Below are 24,534 nucleotides of genomic sequence, written 5' to 3' on the forward strand. Positions count from 1 at the left end.
GTTTAGAGTCTCGAAGTCTCTAGCATATGTGACAGGAAAAACTTCTAATTTCTATAGCAGCCTTACCATTAAGTACAATGTGTGTAAAAGTTTTGATAATTTGGGGGGGTAAATTTATGGAAATTTACTTCTTTCTAGGTGTCTTGTGTTCCTCCTCCAGATCCATCCATCCCCCTAACCACCTCACCCATGCTTGTAACTTTTGTTTTGTGGCCCATGAGGCTGATTTATAATAGACTGCATAAAAGATATCTTTTGCACTCTGTCCTCCTTCTGGGTTCAGCCAATGGAAATCAGGGACAAGAGACCATGGGAGATGATGGAGAAGAGTAAGGCTGAGGTACTGTACCTCTGACCACTTGCCTTTCTGCTTGGTCACTGCACCCCTTTCCCAAATGACAGCCCTTGGCACTCGATATGCAACTAATAATCGAGTAAATGCCTCTTCTTTTCCCTACCAAAAAAGATAACCAGAAATAAGTTTTTCATCATGAATTGGGTGCTGTATGAACCTATAAATTATAAAATTGGATGTGCCTAGCAATGTTTCCTTATAAAATAAGAATACATATATTATATTATACCCAAGCAGCATCTGAAGGCACAAATAAACTAATGACTCAGATTCCCCTGGTACTCCCATTGTTCCTGCTTCTGTAAATTCCCTGTCTTTTCCTTAACTTACATTTATGGCTCCACGTACTTCCTTATGACCATCTAATGGGAGAGAAAAACAATCACAGCCCTGGTTTATGAAAGGATTTGAATGGTATGTTGATATAATTTGGGGAGCTACTGTATTACAATCTCAGTATGGAAAAGGTGGAGGCAAAATCACCTTGAAGAAGAAATGGCCTGAGGTATAGATGGGAAGTGGCAAAAGGGATTGCATAGTGGTCAGGGACTTAGAAAGAACATGAATGTAAGACCGGTGAAAGGAAGTCTATGAGAGAGTTTTGGGGATTAACCTTTCAGAAAGGATGGGATGTGAAGATAATTGTGTCCGATATAAATGCTCACAAGAGTGCCTCTGCTATGGAGGAAGATCTGAGTAATTAATAGAATGTTAAATATTCTGATTTTGGTTTTTTTGACATTGTTTTGTCATGTGAATTAATCAGCTATTACTACAACAATTCTTTGTAACAAGTCACTTTGGAACTCAGTTGCTTACAACAATAATCATTTTTTTTTCCACTCATGGGTCTGTGTGTTGGCTAGGGAGGATTTCTTCAGGCCGCAGATCTAATGGGCTTGACTCAAGACTGTGTGTTGGGTTCAGGTGAGCTTCACGTTTCTCTCATCCTCACTGGCTAGCAGCTCCGAGGGCCATGGTTTTCACATGGCAAGTGAGGAGAGTACAACATAGTGAGTAAAAAGATAGGATGCCCCTCAAGATGTTAACTCAACACTGGCATACTCTCACTGTTACTCACATCCTTTAGTCAGAATAAGTACCATGTCTGAATCACAAATGAGTGTGACAAGAAACTATCTTTCATCCAAGGGGGAGGGTAGTGAACAACAGTTTGGTCTGTCATAGCTTGCTTCTGATGACTCTCCCTGATACTGAGTTGTTTTTACTGTGGTTTCTACATATTTTATAGTGAACTCATCTTCCTGTTTGTATTATATTTTCTATGGAAGTCAGTAATCCTTTGACTGCTTTTTTGCCTCTGTTAGGATCCTAGAAGTTTTATTGGTTCTTGACTAGTAAATTAGACCATACTAATTTCTTAGCTTGAGTTTGATATCTAAATCTTCATAAGTTTCAAGTTTGGCTTTTTTATTTCTTTGAAGTCATTCTTTTTCTACCCAGGGCCCAGTTAATGAGTATTCTATTCATGTGCATCTAAGTCCAAAGTTGTCAACATATTTTTAATAGCTAATTCAATTTATTTAATGGTTTTGGGTCTCTTTTCTGTTTCTTCTTGAGTCAGTTTTGATAATTTGTGTCTTCTAAGGAATTTGTCCATTTCGTTTTAGTTGTCTTATTTGCTGGCCTAATCTTGTTCCTAAAATTCTCTTATAATTTTAATTTCTATAATAGCAGTAGAGACGACATTTCTTTCATTCTCGATTTTGGTAATTTGTACTTTCTCTCTGTATTTTTCTTGGTCTACCAAAAGTTACATCAATTTTGTCAATCTTTTAAAAGAGTCAATTTTTGCTTTTCTTGATTTCTCTATTGTTTTTTCAGCTTTGATATAATTGATTTCTTCTCTGATTCCCTTTCTCATGCTTGCTTTGGGAATAATTTAACCTACTATTTCTCTTTTCATGAAGTAGAAGCGTTGATTATTTTTTTGATACCTTCTTTTCTAGAATAGGTATTTAAGAACTGAATTTACTTCTAAGAACTGTGTTAGTTGCATTTCATAAATGTTCATATGCGGTGAGTTTATTTTTAATTAGGTAAAAAATATTTTAAAAATTCTTTTGTGATTTCTTTTTGGACCTATTATTTATTTAGAAGTTGCTATTTAATTTGCAAATATTTGGGGATTTTTTTCAAATTTTTTCCCCAATTATTTTTGTCGATTTCTAATTTAATTTTTTGTGTTTAGAAACATTTCAATCACATTAAAATTATTTAGAATAAAAATTGCCTAGCATTTTATCTATCTTGGAGGATATTCTGTGTGTGGTTGAAATTAATGTGTATTCTGCTTTTGTTAGGTGCAGTGTCTGTAAATGTGTTAGGTGAAATCCCTGAAACCCTAATATCCTTTGGTCCCCATTTTTATATATCTATTTGGTACAGGAGACTGGGGAGAAAGCCTAAGGCTCACCCAAATGACAAGTCCAATAAGAAGTCATTACATGAAACTGAGAATCCAAAGGTTTCCATCCCCAACATAAGTGTGAATCATGAATAAACCTATTGCTCAGATTGAATAGTAAAGAAAGTTTCTTGTTTCACTTAGCGGAGGAAAGCAAACAATATTCCAAGAATTCTTAATGTACTGACCCAAATGGATTTGTGACTGAAATTCCTGCTGTCTGTGTATCTGAAAATACACAGTGGAGAGTGTCATTTAAATGTTCTGTGGGTTGGTAGTAAAGCTAGGCATTTTCAGGAGCCAAGACAGATTTTTTTTCTGGAAGATTGAAAATTCAATCTAGATATCAGGGAACTTTCTCAGATAGAGTTTCAAGATACGAAATAGCTCAATATCAAATATCATAAAACACAAAGGTACAGATTCAATGAGTGTGAGTTGGTAAAAACAGACAACAGAATCTTACTCAAAAAGTTTTCAGGTATTGAACATGAGATTATAAAATGAGTATGTTTACTATGTTTCAAGAAATAAAAAGAGAAGTTTGAAAATAAAAACAAGGACTAAGAGACTATTTTTAAAAGAAAGCAAAAGTGGAAATAAAAAAGACTTCCTAGAAATTAAAAATATATTATTCAAAATTAATAACCCAGTGGTTGGTTAAATGGTTTGTTAGACTAAGGAAGAGAAAAGTAATATCTGCAAACTTGGAAGAATTTGCATGGAATGCATCACAGGTACACAAGGAGAAGGAAAATATAAATAAAATATTTAAAAGCATAGAGTATAACATGAGAAAGTATGATGAATATCTAATAGAAGATCAGCATGGAGATAATAATGGTAACACTCAACAAGATGGTGACTGAGTTTTTAAAACAAAAATACAACTGTCTAATTAGGATAAACAAAGTAAAGGGGGATGGTGTCAAACATTGCACAAATTCAAAAAATTAGAAAACATTTAGAACTGTATCATTAAATCTTATTAAAATTATCTTCACGAGTGAAAAAAAGCTAAATTATTATTTAAAGGAAAATCAATAGCTTTTATAATATCAGAAAAGAAGATGGATTTATAGTTATTGAAATATATGACTTCAGAATTTAGAAAAATAAAAGTAAAATAAATACAAAGGAAGAAAACAGAAAACCAATTTAAAAATTGTTAAATAATGAAATATATATAATTCCAAAGATATGCAGAACTACATGTTGATCAATAAAAAAAGAATAATAAAAAAAATAATGGAAAACCAATGGCAAAATTAATCAAGAACACAGAGAAAATATATGAATAAATCCAATGAGAAATGAAAATGGTATCTAAAAATATAGCAGTGATTAATAATAAGGAAGATATTCAGAACAAATCTCTTAGAATATTATTGAAATTTTGATGAACTGGATAAATTCACAGAAAAAATGGATTGATGAATAAATAGATAACCAAAATATACATATACACCATTGACTTAATAACTAAAAATCCTTCCCTGCAAAATATGTACATATATACATACATACTAGGGCAATAGAACTTTACATGCAATTTCAAACTTCCACAAGATCATAGAGAACAGAAATAAAAGAAACTACAACTGATATAAGAAGCTAGCATAAATTATAAAGCAAATTAGACAAGGACAGTACAAATATGGAAAATTATAAGCCCAAATCACGAGTATATATGCAAAGTATCTTCAGTGAATACAACAGCAAAACCCACCAGTAAGTTTATTTTTAAAAAGATGAAAAGAGCCCCAAGCTAGCCAATCTAATTTTATTCCAAGAGTTCAAGGTTAGGCTAACCTTAGAAATTTAACAATATAATGAGGAAATCTTTTATATAGTTTCTCTAAAATTGTCCTAGTCTGTTAATTGACATTTAATTTAATTTATAATTTATAATTTATATTTAATTTAATTTCTATTTATTTTATTTGAGGGAAATTTCCATATTTATTACTTCAAATATTGTTATACAGAACAGAAAATTTTTATCCATTTATTCAAATTCTCTTTTCTATTGTTTGATAGCATTTTGTCATTTTCTTCCTATAGGCCTTGCACAACTCATGTTAGGTTTATCACTAGATCTGTGCATTTTAATTTGTTTTAATTTTACTGTTGTAATATTATTCTGTTTTCAACATAATCTTTATTTTTGTGGATAAACTTTATTTCGTATATTAATTTTATATGAGTTATTTTTATAATTTTCAGGTGATTTTTGTATAGTTTAATCCCTTTGATGGTGAGTGAAGAAAGCAATATATTTTTAGTGCAATACTAAAATAACTTATTTTAGGGACTTACCTGGCAGTCCAGTGATTAAGACTCCGCGCTTCCACTGCAGGGGGCACAGGTTCCATCCCTGGTTGGGGAACTAGGATCCTGCATGCCACATGGCATGGCCAAAAAATAAAAATAAAAAAAGTAACTTATTTTAGATTTAGTAAGATTCACAGATAAGTAATTTCTGAAACTAAAATATTTCATATTTATTATCAAATAAAGATGTCCTTCTGGAGCTTTTGTTTTAAAATTTGATTTTCTTTTTTATCTTATCATCACATGTCTAGAACACGAGGCCTATTTGAGAGATATTGTAGAACTACGATGGCACCTTGAAGATAAAACTCATCGGCTAAAACGTTTGGAGGAGGAAAAGGAGAAATTAGAAGAAGCTAATGCAAAGCTTCAAGCAGACATAGACTACATGATTAAACATCGCCCTCTACTGCTTGCCAAGCGAGACCAGGAACTTGTAGCTCTGAAGGAATATTATCAGAAAAAAATTGAGGTAAAGGAATAAATGAATGGATTTGCATTTTACAGATTGTTTCTTAGTTATAAAAATTTCAACTATAAGAAGTTAACATATCTTTCAAGGGTTCATTCTCATTGAAAATTGACCTGCTGTTTATTTTCTAAAGGAATTATCAAGCTATACACAGTACAGTTGATTGATATTCATTTAAACTTTTCCCATACTTTTAAACTTAGGAATATTAATAATATTTAGTAGTCTACTAATAGGATTTTGGAGATTTAACACAATATGGTATTATTTGAAGCCGTAAATCAAACTGAGAAAGAATGTCATCAATTTCATTGTTGATGAAAATATGTAACTGACATGAAAAGTCTTGTTAATGATTAACATTTAACTCTCCTATTGTGGGATCATATTATAGAAAAATAAATTATTTTAACAGCCACTAAATGAACAAATTTAACTTTGTATCATGTTTGTTCTTGATCATTTAAAGTTAATAAATTAAGTCATTAAGTGTCTCCTATATTTGTTCCATTTTCCGCCCTCATTCTCCAAAGACAACCTCATCATGAACTTCTGTTTCTAGGCAAAATTTGAATAATTTTATACATACTGTATGTATGCATGCACACTGCATAGTATTGTTTTTAATATTATTAAACATTGTATAACTTTCTGTAACTTATTTTTTTATAAATTTATTTATCTTATTTATTTATTTATCTTATTTATTTATTTATTTTTGGCTGTGTTGGGTCTTCGTTGCTGCGCACGGGCTTTCTCTCGTTGCAGCGAGTGGGGGCTACTCTTCGTTGCGGTGCGCAGGCTTCTCATCATGGTGGCTTCTCTTGTTGTGGAGCACGGGCTCTAGGTGCGTGGGCTTCAGTAGTTGTGGCGCATAGGCTTCAGTAGTTGTGGCTCGCGGGCTCTAGAGCACAGGCTCAGTAGTTGTGGTGCATGGGCTTAGTTATGCCGCGCATGTGGGATCTTCCTGGACCAGTGATCAAACCCGTGTCCCCTGCATTGGCAGGCGGATTCTTAACCACTGCGCCACCAGGGAAGCCCTGCAACTTATTTTTTAATCTGACATTATTTTGGAGATCAAGCTACTATTGATACATAGAGATTTAGTTCATTCATTTTATTTGCCATCTTCCATCAAATAGATATCTCACAGCTTATTATTTACCATTTTCTCTTGGTCATGTGCATTGTTTCCAGTATTTGGCTACAATGCTGATTTGACTGTAAACAATAAGCAGCCATGATCATGTTCCTCTCTATGTGCGTGTGAATTTTTCTTGGCTGTATATCTAGTGGAGTATTTACTGAGTCATGGGTTATATACATTTTCAACTTCACTAGATAAAATCACGTTACTCTCCAAAGTGTCTCTGACAGCTTATATTCCTAAAGTAGTAGCAGTGCTGGAGACGTCCCATTTCTCCACTGTGGACAAGAATTCTAGTAGTATCATTTTTTCTTAATAGTAGCCCCCTCATTTAGTTGGATGGCAATGTGTCAGGCTAAAAGTCATCCCCCAATTTGCCTTTACTCATGGTATTTCTAATGAGATGTAGGTAGGAGTTATATAGGGTTTTTTTTAGGAAAGCTTCTTGAAATGGACTGACTCAGTCACAAGTAGCACCCTTAGCCATTTCCTAAACTTACAGCAACCCAGATATGATAGCTGCAGCTCTGATTCGATTTTATAGCGCAAAGCAACCTTGGGAATGGAACCCAGATCCAGGATGGCTGAATAGAAAGGCAGAAGATATCTTGTATCTATTTCTGGGAGAGAAAAATAAACTATAATCTTGTTTATTTGACTTATTTCTGCTATAGCCAAACCCAATCCTAACTGATCCACCTCACATTTTTGTCAACATTTTTATTGTCATACTTTAAAGTTTGTCAATAGGTGTGTGAATTGGTATCCTTTTATTATTTTAGTGTGTTTTTCCCTGATAGTGGACATAGGCATGTCTGAGTCAGGGGAAGCAGGATTGTTGAGCAGCTGGAAGACCATGCTTGGTAATGGGAGGAAAATATGAAAATGCATTCTAGCAGATCAAGAAAATAGCAACCTTTGCGAAGAGTTTATCAGAGTCACTGCGATGATTAATTTTTTGCGTCAACTTGGCTGGGCCAGGATGCCCAGGTATTTGATCAGACATTATTATAGATGTTTCTGTGAAGCAGTTTTTTGGATGAGGTTAACATTTAAATCAGTGGACTTTTAATAAAGCAGATAGGCAAGAAAAATAAATAAAAGGCACCCATATTGTAAAGGAAGAAGTAAAATTATCTCTATTTGCAGAGGACATGATCTTATATATAGAAAATTATGAAGAATTCACAAAACAAACTATTAGAGCTAATAAACAAGTTTAGTAAAGTTGCAGGATGCAAGCTCAATACACAAAACTCAGTTGTATTTTCATATACTAGTTTTGAACAATCCAAAAATGAAATTAAGAAAACAGTTCTACTTAATACCATTAAAAATGACAAAGTAGGAATAAATTTAACCAATAAAGTGCAAGACTTGTTCAATAAAAACTATAATATTTTGCTGAAATAAATTAAATTAGACCTAAATAAATAGAAAGATAATCCATGTTCACGGATTTGACTTAATATTGTTAAGATGTCAGTGGTACCCAAAGCTATCTTCAGATTAAATGCAATATCTGACAAAGTCTCAAGATCTTTTTGCAGAAATCGAAAAGCCTGTTCTAATATTCATACGGAATTGCACGGGATCCCAAAAAGCCAAAACAGTCTTGGAAAGGAAGGACACCTTAGAGAACTCACACTTTCTGATTTTAAAACTTAGTACAAAGCTGTAGGAAGCAAAAAAAAAAAAAACTGGCATTTGCATAAATACAGAAAAGTAGAGAGTAGAATTGAGATTGCAGAAATAAACCCATTTATCTATGGTTAATTGCTTTTGACAAGGGTGCCAAGACCATTTGTGGGGAAAGAGTAGTCTCTTCAACAAATGGTGCTGGGACGTTGGATATCCACATGCATTCAAAAGAGTAAAGTTAAGACCCCTACTTCCCAGCACATACACAAATTAATTAAAAATGGATCATAATTCTACATGTAAGAGCTAAAACTATAAAACTCTTAAAAGAAAACTTAGGGGTAAATCTTCATCACCTTGAATTTGGAAATGGTTTTTTTAGATATGACACTAAAAGCATAAGCGACATAAGAAAAAATAGAGAAATTGGACTTCATCAAAATTAAAACCTTTTGTGCATCACAGTACACTACCATAAAAGTAAAAAGACAACCTACAGAATGAGAGAAAATGTTGCAAATTATATATTACAAAAGGTGTAGTATCCAGAATATATAAAGAACTTTTATAATTCAACAACCAGAAAAGACAAACAACCCATTTAAAAATGGGCGAAAGACTTGAGTAGACATATCTCCAAAAGACATAGAAATGGGCAGCAAACACATGAAAAGATGGATGCTTAACATCATTAGTCATTAGGAAAATGCAAACCAAAACCACAATGAGATACCACTCATACCCATTAGGATAAAGTTAAAAATAAAGTGTAAAATAACCAGTTTGGGTGAGGATGTGGAGAAACTTGAACCATTGTACTCTGCTGGTGGGAATGTAAAATGGTAGAGCCACTGTGGAAAACAGTTTGGTGTTTCCTCAAAAAGTAAAACAGAATTACCATATGCTTTAGCAACTCCACTCCAAGGTATATACCCCAAATAATTGAAAACTGATGTTAAAAAACAAACAAAAAAACCCTTGTACGTAAATGTTCATAGCAGCACTGTTCAGAACAGACAAAGGTGAAACAACCCAGTGCCCCTCAACTGATGAATGACTAAACAAAATGTAATATATCCACACCATGGAATATTATTCAGCCATAAAAAGAAATGAAGTACTGATGTATGTCACAACATGGGTAAACCTTGAAGCATTATGCTAAAAGAAGCCAGGTACAAAAGATCACATATTATATGATTTCATTTACCTGAAATATCCAGAATAGGTAAATCCATAAAGATAGAAAGCAAATTCATGATTGCTAGAGGGTTGGAGAAGTGTACAGTGTTTTGTTTGTAATGTAGCTTTGTTTTGTTTTGTTTTATTCTGCTGTCTTGACTGAGGTCCTGGCTAAAGGCCTGCTGAAGCAACTCAACAGCTTAAATAATGCAAGACCTCTAGCCAATGTGCTTGAGCCTTAATACATTGCTACTTGCAAACTAAGCTCAAAGGCTCAACGTGACCTTCAAATTCTACAAGCAGCTCAGTCTCATAACACCGTGGAGCCACAAAAATATTATTAACATCAACCTAGGAGAGTATCCATGTGGGAAGGTTGTACCAGTCCCACACTGAGCCTGTCCAAGAGCTTTCCTTGGAGATGAATTTGCCTCATATGATATCACCAATGCCCCCAACACTGAGACCACCACCCCAGCAATACCTACGGGACAAATTGGACACAGGACATTATTTATTGCTTTTCTTCCTTTGATAGTAGAAATTCTGTTATGTTTCCTGAGCTCTTTGTTTGCTTATCCCATCATCTTGGTATAATCCTGGCTCTCTGCCAAAGTCTCTACCCCTACGTTCCTGTGCCTAAAGGAAAATCTTGTAGAGGTTACTAGTATCTGTGCTATTCTAGAAATTAATGGGCACATAGGGACAGTTTTATGTCCTCCCCTTCCAAATCTGTATACATTTTACTGTATTATATTGCCTTTAGTAAGGCTAGGACCTTTACTGGCTGAGATCTCCACTACAATGCTGACTAGAAGGAGTGATATTTGGCATCATTGTCACATTCCCAGTTTCAAAGGGGAAGAATTAAAAATTGTTTTTCTATTAAGTAAGATGTTACATGTTGCTAGATTTGATTTGCTAATTATTTGTTTAGGGTTTTAAATCTCAATTCATGAATAAGAAGGTCATATAATTATTTAATAATGTCCTTGTCAGGTTTTGGTTTTAAGGGTTTGCTAGATTTTTAAAGGTAACTTGGGAGTATTTCTTCTTTTCCTATTATCTGGAAGAGTGCGAAAGACTAACATTATTAATTAGCATTTACTATTGAAGCCATCTAGCTAAAGTTTTCCAGTTTTGTTTCTTGTTTGTTTGTTTTGGAAAGGTTTTTAATTACAAATTCAATTTTCTCAATAAGACTGTTCAGTTATTCTGTTTCTTCCTGTGTCCATTTTGGTTAGTTGTAGTTTTCTAAGAATATGTCCATTGCATCAAAATTTCAAATTTTGTTGGAAGACTTTCTTAGTATCCTTTTATCTTTTCTATAGTCTATAGAATATGTAGTGCTTTCCTTTTTCATTCCTGATATTTACTTGTGCCTTCTCTTAAGTGTTATATATTTATATAAGTTTATAACATGATATATCTTCTTCTGTATACACGATAACCATCCATCACCATACAGTTGACCCCCTTTACCCACTTCTCCCTCCCCTTCCCTTCTGGTAACCACTACTCTGTTTTCTGTATCTACATGTTTCTTTGGTTTGGTTTGGTTTGTTCACTTATTTTGGAGTTTTTTGTTTGTTTTTTATGTTCCACATATGAGTTAAATCACACGATATTTGTCTTTCTTCATCTGACTTATTTCACTTAGCATAATACCCTCAAGGGCTGTCCATGTTGTCACAAATGGCAAGATTTCTTTCTTTTTTTATGGTTGAGTAGTATCCGTTTTATATATATATATATGTGTGTGTGTGTGTATATATACCACATCTCTTTATCTCTTCATCCATTCATCCCTTGATGGGCACTTAGGTTGTTCCATATCTTGGCTATTGTAAATAGTGATGCAGTGAACATTGGGGTGCATATATATTTTCAAATTAGTGTATTCATATTCTTTGGGTTAATACCCAGAAGCGGAATAGCTGGATCATACGGTAGTTCTATTCTTAATTTTTCTGAGGAATCTCCATACTGTTTTCCATAGTGGCTGCATTCCCACTAACAGTTCACAAGGGTTCCCTTTTCTCCACATCTTCTCAACACTTGTTATTTCTTCCTTTTTTGATAATAACCATTCTAATTGGCATGAGGTAAAATCTCATTGTGGTTTTTATTTTCATTTCCATAATAATTAGTGATGTTGAATACATTTTCATGTATGTGCCTGTTGGCCATCTGTATGTCTTCTTTGGAAAAAAGTCTATTGCTGTACACTTGAAACTAACACAACATTGTAAATTAATTATACCCCAATAAAAATTTTAAAAAAAGAAACAGGATGGCAGGACCCCCCACCCCCCAAAAAATGTCTATTCAGCCCCTTTGCCCATTTTTTAAAATTGAAGTATAGTTGAATTACAGTGTTGTGTTAATTTCTGCTGTATGGCAAAGTGATTCAGTTATACATACATATGCATTCTTTTTTATATTCTTTTCCATTACGGCTTATCACAGGATATTGAATATAGTTCCCTGTGCTATACAGTAGGACCTTGTTGTTTATCCCCTTTGCCCATTTTAAAATTGAGTTGTTTGTTTTTTCGTTGTTGTTGAGTTGTATGAGTTCTTTATATATTTTGGATATTAACCCCTTATTGCTTATATGATTTGCAAATATCTTCTATTCGGTAGGTTGTCTTTTTGTTTTGTTGATGGTTTCCTTTGCTGCACAGACTATGTAATTATGTACACATAAAATCTAGACAAGTCCACAGATTAATTACAGTTGCATACAAAGGTAAAATTTTAAAATCCATACATTACTATATACAAGCAACAAATCTGAAAATAAAATTTATTTTAAAATAGCATTTGTTAGAGCATAAAATAAAATATATCTAGGAATAAATGTAACAAATGATATGCAAAGCCCCTATTCAGAAAACTATGAATATTACTGAGAGAAATTTAAAAGTGCTGCATAGATAAATATGTTAATGTATTAGAAGGCTAAATTTTGTAGCATTCGCTCCAAATTGATCTGTAAATTAAATACAGTCACAAAATCTCAACAGGTTTCTTTGTGGACCTTGACAAGCTAATTCTAAAATGTATGTGGTATATGTATGCAATGGAATATAATTCAGCCTTCAAAAAGAAGGAAGCCTTCCATATGTGACAACATGGAGGAACCTGGAGAACATTATTATGCTAAGTAAATAAGCAGGTCACAGACAAATACTGCATAATTCCACTTACATGAGATATCTATAATAGTCACACTCATAGAAGCACAGAGTAGAATGGTGGTTGGTAGGGGCTTGGGGAGGGGAAATGTAGAGTTGTTTTTCAATGGATATAAAGATTTAGTTATGCAAGATGAATAAGTTCTAGAGATCTGCTGTACAACATAGTGTCTACAGTTTACTGTGTTGTACACTTAAAATTTTGTTAAAAGACAGATAATCATGTTAAATGTTCTTATCACAATAAAATTAATACAATGAAATAAAATAAAAATTAATGAAAATTACTGCTTTTTTCGGGAGGCTACTGCTTCATATAGGTCCACCACTCGGCCCCTGGGTAAAGGACTGCTCCCTCCTTAGTACCTTTTTCTACTCCTCTCCCTCCAACTTTCCAACAGGACATCCTGAACTGTAGTTCCTTCCAACCGTGACCCCTACAAACACCCTTTCCCTTTAGTCTGACAGAGAAGAGAGACCTGGAGAGAGAAGGGAGTATGTTTATGATATCTAATAATTAATGAAAACAATAAAAATGGAATATTTTGGACCCTTGCATTAAGATAGTAATGGTTATTCATGAGTGAGAAGATTATAGGTAATTTATAAAATTTTCTTTTTTCATCTGTTTTCTGATTTTTCTACAATAAAGTATTTGAACAATAAAAAGTCATAGTTTTTGTAGGTAAAAAAAATAATGATTTTATTTTGGTCATGTTAACTGGGATATTAAAGTCATTTTCTTCAGTAACTTTTCTACACCTCTAGTACTGATGCCTCTCAGGGTAAAAGAAACCTGAAACTACTGTGCTAAACAGTAGACTAAATATGGAAAGAAAATTGATACAGTGAACGTTTATAATCTAAATCAAAACTACTTTAACTCCCTTCTCTGAACTTTCTCTTGTCTGATTATTTTAATTAGCCATTAAGTGCATGTATTAGCACACATATTTTTATTTCTAGGTAATGGAACTATACAAACAAGTTCATGGAGAATGTGAAGAAGCTGTAGAAAATCTTGAAAAAGTCAAATTCAAAGCTAAACAAAATAAAATAGACATGGAAAAGGATATTCGTGATGATGAAATAAGCATAGAAGCCTACAAGTAAGTATTTTTCACAAAGGTTATTTATAGCATTTAGAAGTAAAATATTAATTAAAATGTAATGTATATTCCTGTATAAGAAATTCAGATAAAGAGAAAGGGAAGAATCTAAATTGCCACATCTATCTTGTTACCAAGTTTATGTATAAATTAAAATATGTCTTTTACATATGTAAACTAATTGTGTATAAATTCCTAAAGCAGTATTTTTCTGTCATTTTAAAGCTCTTGACACATGTTGCCAAATTGCCTGTGGCTATGCTGTAACAATATATATCCCTGCTAACTATGTGAAAAAGTGACTCTTTGAAAAAATATTCCAGCATGGGATATTATAAAAAACAAATTATATAGCCTTGTATTAATTATAAGCATAGCATCTAATTAATTAAACTCATTTTTTTGATTTCTAATAAAGTGTAATATTTTAAATATATATAGACTAATTATATTTTGCATATTATTAATTGACTTTTTATTACATTTCTGATGTATCTGTATTTTATGATATTCTTCTAGTTCCTCTTGTTGGTTTTAAATTCTTCATGTTTCTGTATGATATAAAATTTTTATTTATTCAAACTGATCAGTGATTTAGTACAGAAAAAGTCATACTCATTATGGAGCTAGAGTCAAGTAAATATAAGCAAAATGAAGAACAAAAGTTTGTACATCATCCTGTGATCTTGATAACATGCACTTATTAAGATATTTATATTTCCTCACATCTGATGTCTATTTCAACATGTGCTTAAACATTATTTTTTTAATTGAGATATAGTATAAGTACAATATTACACAAGTTATAGTTATACAACATAGTGGTTCACAATTTTAAAGGTTATACTGCATTTGTAGTTATAAAATATTGGTTACGTTCCCTGTGTTGTACAATATATCCTTGTAGCTTATTTATTTTATACATAATAGTTTGTACCTTTAATCCCCTAAACTCTTTCTTGCCCTCCGCACTTCCCTCTCCCCACTGGTAACCACTAGTTTGTTCTCTATATCTGTAAGTCTGTTTCATTTTTGTTGTATTCATCAGTTTGTTTTAGTTTTTAGATTCCACATAAAACATATCATACAGTATTTGTCTTTCTCTGTCTGGCTTATTTCACTTAGCATAATACCCTCAAAGTCCATCCATGTTGTTGCAAATGACAACATTTTATTTATTTATTTATTTATTTAATTTTTGAATTTCATTTATTTTTTTATACAGCAGGTTCTTATTATACAGCAGGTTCTCTTATACAGCAGTGTATACATGTCAATCCCAATCTCCCAGTTCATCACACCATCACCCCCACCCCCTGCTGCTTTCCCCCCTTGGTGTCCATACGTTTGTTCTCTACATCTGTGTCTCAATTTCTGCCCTGCAAACCGGTTCCTCTATACCATTTTTCTAGGTTCCACATATATGCATTAATATACGATATTTGTTTTTCTCTTTCTGACTTACTTCACTCTGTATGATAGTCTCTAGATCCATCCACGTCTCTACAAATGACCCAATTTCATTCCTTTTTATGGCTGAGTAATATATTCCATTGTATATATGTACCACATCTTCTTCATCCATTCGTCTGTCAATGGGCATTTAGGTTGCTTCCATGACCTGGCTATGTAAATAGAGCTGCAATGAACATTAGGGTGCATGTGTCTTTTTGAATTATGGTGTTCTCTGGGTATATACCCAGTAGTGGGATTGCTGGATCATATGGTAATTCTATTTCTAGTTTTTTAAGGAACCTCCGTAGTGTTCTCCATAGTGGCTGTATCAATTTACATTCCCACCAACAGTACAGGAGGGTTCCCTTTTCTCCACACCCTCTCCAGCATTTGTTGTTTGTAGATTTTCTGATGATGCCCATTCTAACTGGTGTGAGGTGATGCCTCATTGTAGTTTTGATTTGCATTTCTCTAATAATTAGTGGTGTTGAGCAGCTTTTCATGTGCTTCTTGGCCATCTGTATGTCTTCTTTGGAGAAATGTCTATTTAGGTCTTCTGCCCATTTTTGGATTGGGTTGTTTGTTTTTTTAATATTGAGTGGCATGAGCTGTTTATATATTTTGGAGATTAATCCATTGTCCACTGATTAGTTTACAAATATTTTCTCCCATTCTGAGGGTTGTCTTTTCATCTTGTTTATGGTTTCCTTTGCTGTGCAAAAGCTTTTAAGTTTCATTAGATCCCATTTGTTTATTTTTCTTTTTATTTCCATTACTCTAGGAGATGGATCAAAAAAGATCTTGCTGTGATTTATGTCAAAGAGTGTTCTTCCTATGTTTTCTTCTAAGAGTTTTATAGTGTCCGGTCTTACATTTAGGTCTCTAATCCATTTTGAGTTTATTTTTGTGTATGGTGTTAGGGAGTGTTCTAATTTCATTCTTTTACATATCGCTGTCCAGTTTTCCCAGCACTGCTTATTGAAGAGACTGTCTTTTCTCCATTGTATATCTTTGCCTCCTTTGTCATAGATTAGTTGACCATAGGTGCGTGGGTTTATCTCTGAGCTTTCTATCCTGTTCCATTGATCTATATTTCTGTTTTTGTGCCAGTACCATATTGTCTTGATTACTATAGCTTTGTAGTATAGTCTCAAATCAGGGAGTCTGATTCCTCCAGCTCCGTTTTTTTTACCTCAAGATTTCTTTGGCTATTCAGGGTCTTTTGTGTCTCCATACAAATTTTACGATTTTTTGTTCTAGTTCTGTAAAAAATGCCATTGGTAATTTGATAGGGATTGCATTGAATCTGTAGATTGCTCTGGGTAGTATAGTCATTTTCACAATGTTGATTCTTCCAATCCAAGAACATGGTATATCTCTCCATCTGTTGGTATCATCTTTAATTTCTTTCATCAGTGTCTTATAGTTTTCTGCATACAGGTCTTTTGTCTCCCTAGGTAGGCTTATTCCTAGGTATTTTATTCGTTTAGTTGCAATGGCAAATGAGAGTGTTTCCTTAATTTCTCTTTCTGATTTTTCATTGTTAGTGTAGAGGAATGCAAGAGATTTCTGTACATTAATTTTGTATCCTGCAACTTTACCAAATTCATTGATTAGCTCTAGTAGTTTTCTGGTGGCATCTTTAGGATTCTCTATATATAGTATCATGTCATCTGCAATCAGTGACAGTTTTACTTCATCTTTTCCAATGTGTATTCCTTTTATTTCTTTTTCTTCTCTGATTGCCGTGGCTAGGACTTCCAAAACTATGTTGAATAATAGTGGTGAGAGTGGACATCCTTGTCTTGTTCCTGATCTTAGAGGAAATGCTTTCAGTTTTCCACCAATGAGAATGATGTTTGCTGTGGGTTTGTCATATATGGCCTTTATTATGTTGAGGTAGATTCCCTTTATGCCCACTTTGTGGAGAATTTTTATCATAAATGGGTATTGAATTTTGTCAAAAGCTATTTCTGCATCTATTGAGATGATTATATGGTTTTTATTCTTCAGTTTGTTAATATGGTGTATCATATTGATAGATTTGCATATGTTGAAGAATCCTTGCATCCCTGGGATAAATCCCACTTGATCATGGTCTGTGATCCTTTTAATGTGTTGTTGGATTCTGTTTGCTAGTATTTTGTTGAGGTTTTTTGCATCTATATTCATCAGTGATATTGGTCTGTAATTTTTTTTTTTGTAGTACCTTTGTCTGGTTTTGGTATCAGGGTGATGGTGGCCTCATAGAATGAGTTTGGGAGTGTTCCTTCCTCTGCAATTTTTTGGAAGAGTTTGAGAAGGATGGGTGTTAGCTCCTCTCTAAACGTTTGATAGAATTCGCCTGTGAAACCATCTGGTCCTGGACGTTTGTTTGTTGGAAGATCTTTAGTCACAGTTTCAATTTCATTACTTGTGATTGGTGTGTTCATATTTTCTATTTCTTCCTGGTTCAGTCTTGGAAGGTTATACCTTTCTAAGAATTTGTCCATTTCTTCCAGGTTGTCCATTTTATTGGCATAGAGTTGATTTTAGTAGTCTCTTAGGATATTTTGTGTTTCTGTGGTATCTGTTTTAACTTCTCCTTTTTCATTTCTAATTTTATTGATTTGAGTCCTCTCCCTCTTTTTCTTGATGAGTCTGGCTAATGGTTTATCAATTTTGTTTATCTTCTCAAAGAACCAGCTTTTAGTTTTATTGATCTTTGCTGTTGTTTTCTTTGTTTCGATTTTATTTATTTGAGCTCTGATCTTTATGATTTCTTTCCTTCTGCTAATTCTGGGTTTTGTTTGTTCTTCTCTCTCTAGTTCCTTTAGCTGTAAGGTTAGATTGTTTACTTGAGATTTTTCTTGTTTCTTGAGGTAGGCTTGTATAGCTATAAACTTCCCTCTTAGAACTGCTTTTGCCGCATCCCATAGGTTTTGGATCATTGTGTTTTCATTGTCATTTGTCTCTAGGTATTTTTTGATTTCCTCTTTGATTTCTTCAGTGATCTCTTGGTTATTTAGTAACATATTGTTTATCCTCCATGTGTTTGTGTGTTTTACGTTTTTTTCCCTGTAATTGATTTCTAATCTCATAGCGTTGTCGTCAGAAAAGATGCTTGATATGATTTCAATTTTCTTAAATTTACTGGGGCTTGATTTGTTACCCAAGATGTGATCTATCCTGGAGAATGTTTCGTGTGCACTTGAGAAGAAAGTGTAATCTGCTGTTTTTGGATGGAATGTCCTATAAATATCAATTAAATCTATCTGATCTATTGTGTCATTTAATACTTGTGTTTCCTTATTAATTTTCTGTTTGGATGATCTGTCCATTGGTGTAAGTGAGGTGTTAAAATCCCCCACTATTACTGTGTTACTTTTGATTTCCTCTTTTATAGCTGTTACAGTTGCCTTATGTATTGAGATGCTCCTATGTTGGGTGCATATATATTTATAATTGTTATATCTTCTTCTTGGATTGATCCCTTGATCATTATGTAGTGTCCTTCCTCATCTCTTGTAACATTCTTTATTTTAAAGTCTATTTTATCTGATATGAGTATTGCTACTCCAGCTTTCTTTTGATTTCCCTTTGCATGGAATATCTTTTTCCATCCCCTCACTCTCAGTCTGTATGTGTCCCTAGGTCTGAAGTGGGTCTGTTGTCGACAGCATATATATGGGTCTTGTTTTTGTATCCATTCAGCAAGCCTATGTCTTTTGGTTGGAGCATTTAATCCATTCACGTTTAAGGTAATTATCAATATGTATGTTCCTATGACCATTTTCTTAATTGTTTTGGGTTGTTTTTGTAGGTCCTTTTCTTCTCTTGTGTTTCCCACTTAGAGAAGTTCCTTTAGCATTTGTTGTAGAGCCGGTTTGGTGGTGCTGAATTCTCTTAGCTTTTACTTGTCTGTAAATCTTTTGATTTCTCCATCAAATCTGAATGAGACCCTTGCTGGGTAGAGTACTCTTGGTTCTAGGTTCTTCCCTTTCATCACTTTAAGTATATCATACCACTCCCTTCTGTCTTGTAGAGTTTCGGCTGAAAAATCAGCTGTTAACCTTATGGGAGTTCCCTTGTATGTTATTTGTCGTTTTTCCCTTGCTGCTTTCAATAATTTTTCTTTGTCTTTAGTTTTTGCCAATTTGATTACTGTGTGTCTCAGCCTGTTTCTCCTTGGGTTTATCCTGTATGGAACTCTCTGCACTTCCTGGACTTGGGTCGCTATTTCCTTTTCCATGTTAGGGAAGTTTTCGAGTATACTCTCTTTAAATATTTTCTCTGGTCCTTTCTCTCTCTTCTCCTTCTGGGCCCCCTATAATGCGAATGTTGTTGCGTTTAATGTTGCCCCAGAGGTGTCTTAGGCTGTTTTCATTCTTTTTTCTTTATTCTCTTCCGCAGCAGTGAATTCCACCATTCTGTCTTCCAGGTCACTTATCCGTTGTTCTGCCTCATATATTCTGCTATTGATTCCTTCTAGTGTATTTTTCATTTTAGTTATTGTATTGTTCATCTCTGTTTGTTTGCTCTTTAATTCTTCTAGATCTTTGTGAAACATTTCTTGGATCTTCTCAATCTTTGCCTCCATTCTTTTTCCGAGGTCCTGGATCATCTTCACTATCATTATTCAGAATTCTTTTTCTGGGAGGTTGCCTATCTCCACTCCATTTAGTTGTTTTTCTGGGGTTTTATCTTGTTCCTTCATCTGGTATATAGCCCTCTGCCTTTTCATCTTGTCTATCTTTCTGTGAATGTGGTTTTTGTTCCACAGGCAGCAGGATTGTTGTTCTTCTTGCTTCTGCTCAAAATTTTATTCTTTTTTATGGCTGGGTAATATTCCATTTTACATATACATATATATATATATATATGTATATATGCAAGCCATATGTTCTTTATCCATTCATTCTTCTGATGGAACTTAGGTTGCTTCCATCTCTTGGCAATTGTAAATAATGCTGCTATGTGCATTGGGATGCATGTATATTTTCCAATTAGAGTTTTTGTATTTTTCAGATATATAACCAGGAGTAGAATTGCTGGGTCATATGGTAATTCTATTTTTAGTTTTCTGCGAAACTGCCATATTGTTTTCCACAGTGACTGCACCAATTTACATTCCCTCCAACAGTGTAGGAAGGATCCCTTTTCTCCACATCCTCTCCAAAATTTGTTTTTTTTGTGTTCTTTTTGATGATAGCCATTCTGACAGGTGTAACGTGATAGTTCATTGTGGTTTTAATTTACATTTATCTGATGATTAATGATGTTGAGCATTTTTTAATGTGCCTGTTGGCCTTTTGTACGTCTTCTTTGGAAAAATGTCTGTTCAGGTCTTCTGCCCATTTTATGATTGTGTTACTCGTTTTTTGATGTTGAGTTGTATGAGCTGTTTATATATTTTGGATATTAACCCCTTATCAATCATGTCATTAACAAATATTTTCTCCCATTCAGTAGGTTGTGTTTTTGTTTTGTTGATGGTTTCCTTTGCTGTGCAAAATTTAAGTTCCATTTGTTTGTTTTTGATTTTATTTCCTTTGCTTTAGGAGACAGATCCAAAAAAATATTGTTACGATTTATGTCACAGAGTGTTCTGCCTATGTTTTCTCCTGAGAGTTTTATAGTTTCTTGTCTTACATTTATGTCTTTAAACCATTTTGAGTTTATTTTTGTATATGGTGTGAGAAAATGTTCTAATATCATTCTTTTACATTTAACTCTCTAATTTTCCCAGCACCACTTGTTGAAGAGACTGTCTTTTCTCCATTGTACATCTTGCCTCCTTTGTCATAGATTAATTGACCATAAGTGTGTCAGTTTATGTCTGGGGTCTCTGTTCTGTTTCATTGATCTATGTGCCAGTTCTTGTGCCAGTACCATACTGTTTTGATACTGTAGCTTTGCAGTATAGTCTGAAATGAAGGAGCGTGATTCCTCCAGCTTTGTTCTTCTTTCTCAAGATTGTTTTAATTATTTGCACTCTTTTGTGTTTCCCTAAATATTATAAAATTATTTGTTCTAGTTCTGTGAAAAAAGCAATTGGTCTTTTGATAGGGATTTCATTGAATCTGTAGATTGCTTTTGGTTGTATGGTCATTTTTACAATATTAATTTTTCCAATCAAAGAACACAGTATATCTTACCATCTATTTGTGTAGTCTTCAATTTCTTTCATCAGCGTCTTATAGTTTTCTGAGTACCTGTCTTTTACCTCCTTAGGTAGGGTTATTCCTAGGTATTTTACTCTTTTTGATGAAATAGCAAATGGGACTGTTTCCTTAATTTTACTTTCTGATAGTTTGTTAGTGTAGAGAAATGCAACAGATTTCTGCATATTAATTTTGTATCCTGCAACTTTACTGAATTCATTGATGAGCTCTAGTAGCTTTCTTGTGGTGTCTTTAGGATTTTCTATGATTACTATCATGTTATCTACAAACAGCGACAACATTACTTCTTCCTTTCCAATTTGGATTTTTAAAAATTTCTTTTTCTTGTCTGATGCTGTGGTTAGGACTTCCAAGACTATGATGAATAAAAGTGACCAGAGTGGGCAACCTTGCTTTATTCCTATCTTAGAGGAAGTGTTTTCAGCTTTTCACCAATCAGTATGATGTTATCTATGGGTTTGTCATATATGGCCTTTATTATGTTGAGGTATATTCCCTCTATTCCCACTTTGAGAGTTTTTATCAAAAATGGATGTTGAATTTTGTCAAAAGCTTTTTCTGCATCTATTGAGATGATCCTATGCTTTTTATTCACATTAACTAATTTGTGGATATTGAAAAATCCTTGTATCCCTGGAATAAATTCCACTTGATCATAGTGTATGATACTTTTAATGTATTGTTGGGTTCCGTTTGCTAATATTTTGTTGAGGATTTTTGGATCTGTGTCCATCAGTTATATTGACCTGTAATTTTCTTTTTTTGTGATATTTCAGCCTGGTTTTGGTAACAGGGCATTGCTGGCCTTGTGGAATGAGTTCAGAAGTGTTCCTTCCTCTGCAGTTTTCTGGAATAGTTTGAGAAGGATAGGTGTTAACTCTTCTCTAAATATTTGATAGAATTCACCTGTGAAGCCACCTGGTCCTGGACTTTTGTTTACTGGGTGTTTTTAAATTACTGATTCAATTTCATTACTGGTAATTGGTCTGTTCATATTTTGTATTTCTTCCTGGTTCAGTCTTGTGTGATTGTACATTTCTGAGAATTTGTCCATTTCTTCTAGGTTGTCCATTTTATTGGAATATAGTTGTTCATAGTAGTCTCTTATGATCTTTTGTATTTCTGTGGTGTCAGTTGTAACTTCTTGTTTTTCATTTCTCTTTTTTGGGGGGGAGGGGGCCCTCTCTTTCTTGATGACAGAAGAGAATTTTTTCATTAATCTGTTTGGCACAAACAGATGTTAGTCCATATTAATTACAAATACAACATTATCCATCTTGTAACATTTTCTACAATTTTTCCTTCTCAATTTTGAATATAAGAATTAGCTGGTGATTTTTATAATTAATATTTAGATAGACCCAAAGGCATATTATTATTACTTCCTTTACTCATTATTTGTTACACCATATAACTTACTCATTAATTTTCTTCTCTTTTAAGTATATTTTCCAAAAGTTCTTTTATAAGCATCAGTGGAGTCATAAATGCTTTATTAAATAAAATTTTAAAGATATGTTTAATTTTCCTTCACTATTTTTTTAGAATTAACAGACATATAGAAACATGATTATGTGTGCTATCAAATGTATAGATTGATGATTTTTTATGTATATGTATATACACTCATGTCACCATGCCCCAGGTTAATATATAAAAAGGTTCCGGCATACTAGAAGTTTTTTCTTGTTCTCCTTCTCAGTCCATACCATTCTCCTAAAAAGGTCATCTCCATTCTGACTTCTATCACCATGGTTAGTTTGGTCTGTTCTTGAATTCCATATAAATGGAAACACACAGCATATATTCTTTGGTGTCTTGATTGCTCTACTTTATAGTAATTCTTAACAGGTAAAATGATTCTTCCCATTTTATTCTTCTAAATTTATTCTGATTTAGCAGATACAGGAATGATGAAATCTAAAGTACCAGTGGGGGCAAACCTAGTAACAAACTTTTACACTGAAAAATTCTTAGAAGACTGAGGAATTGGTGGCAGCAGTTGATGCTTCAGGAAATAGGGATGAGGAGATAACTAAAATAATACTTAGCTCCTGCATTCCATGACACTGGGCAATTGCTCACTTCTTAGTCAAAATCTAGTTTATTATCTGGACTGGGGAAATGGGTACCACTGAGAGAAGAAAAATTAACTTCATAAGAAGGAAATTTAACCAAACATGTACATTTTAAATGCTGAGGCTCCCAACCTCTCATCATTGATCTGGCTTCTAGAATTCTGATAGGAAGCCTGTACTCTCCATATATGGAAGGGTAAAGGAGAAGCTTCTTGCTTATTTGTTTGTTGCTTTAATTTTCATTTATATTGTGGGGATTATATCTTTCAGTTTCAGTTATATCTTTCAGTTCCATTTGACTCTACTCCTAAAATCAGGCTTATGCATGATAGCATAGCCTGGGCCAATTCAGTAAACACATCATATATTTATTGGCCATTGGCATTTATTTTCTTGTGAATTCTTGTTTATCTTCTCTGCTCATTTGTCTCTTGGGTAAGTTTTCCATTCCATATTGCATTGTAGGATTTTATTACACACAAATGATTTAATCTTTGATCTCTTATATGGGTTTCAGATAAATCTCCCACTCTATTATTTTGTTTATGGTGTCTTAAAAAAAAGTTGGGCTTATTTGTATTACTTGCTAATATTTTATGCAAATGATAATTTTGTCATTTTCTCACTGTACTTTTTTCATATATTAAACTCTAAGACCATGCTTTAAAGTGACTTTTTGGAACGTGTTTTCTACCTACCAGATAAGATAAAGGATTATGTAGCTTTACAGATTAGCACTGGTCTTTTCTGTGACATGTCACATAGGAAAAAGATCTCCTTGGCAACTGCTTCTCTTAAATAGGCCCCTTGTTTTCCTAAGCTGCAGTTTACCGCTTTTTAGCTCTGTAACTGTGAGGGAGATAAGACAGTAAACCAGAGCTTTAGTAATGTGTGATCTTTCCACGTTTACAGCTTCTTCTCTTCTCTTATTTTTTTCCTCTTTCTTTTTTTCTTTCCTTTCCATCTCTG

General features: G+C 33.5%; 1 protein-coding gene across 1 annotated transcript in view; it reads left to right on the forward strand.

Moving 5' to 3' along the window:
- CCDC178 (coiled-coil domain containing 178) overlaps positions 1-24,534 on the forward strand; it is a 388,650-nt gene that overhangs the window by 48,500 nt on the left and 315,616 nt on the right. Inside the window, exons 7-8 of the mRNA XM_061169232.1 lie at positions 5,369-5,589; positions 13,726-13,868. Of these exons, the coding sequence (XP_061025215.1) occupies positions 5,369-5,589; positions 13,726-13,868 (364 nt within the window). The remainder of the gene's footprint in view (positions 1-5,368; positions 5,590-13,725; positions 13,869-24,534) is intronic.

The sequence above is a fragment of the Eubalaena glacialis genome, chromosome 15 (genome assembly GCF_028564815.1).
Source record: "Eubalaena glacialis isolate mEubGla1 chromosome 15, mEubGla1.1.hap2.+ XY, whole genome shotgun sequence".
NCBI lineage: Eukaryota > Metazoa > Chordata > Mammalia > Artiodactyla > Balaenidae > Eubalaena > Eubalaena glacialis.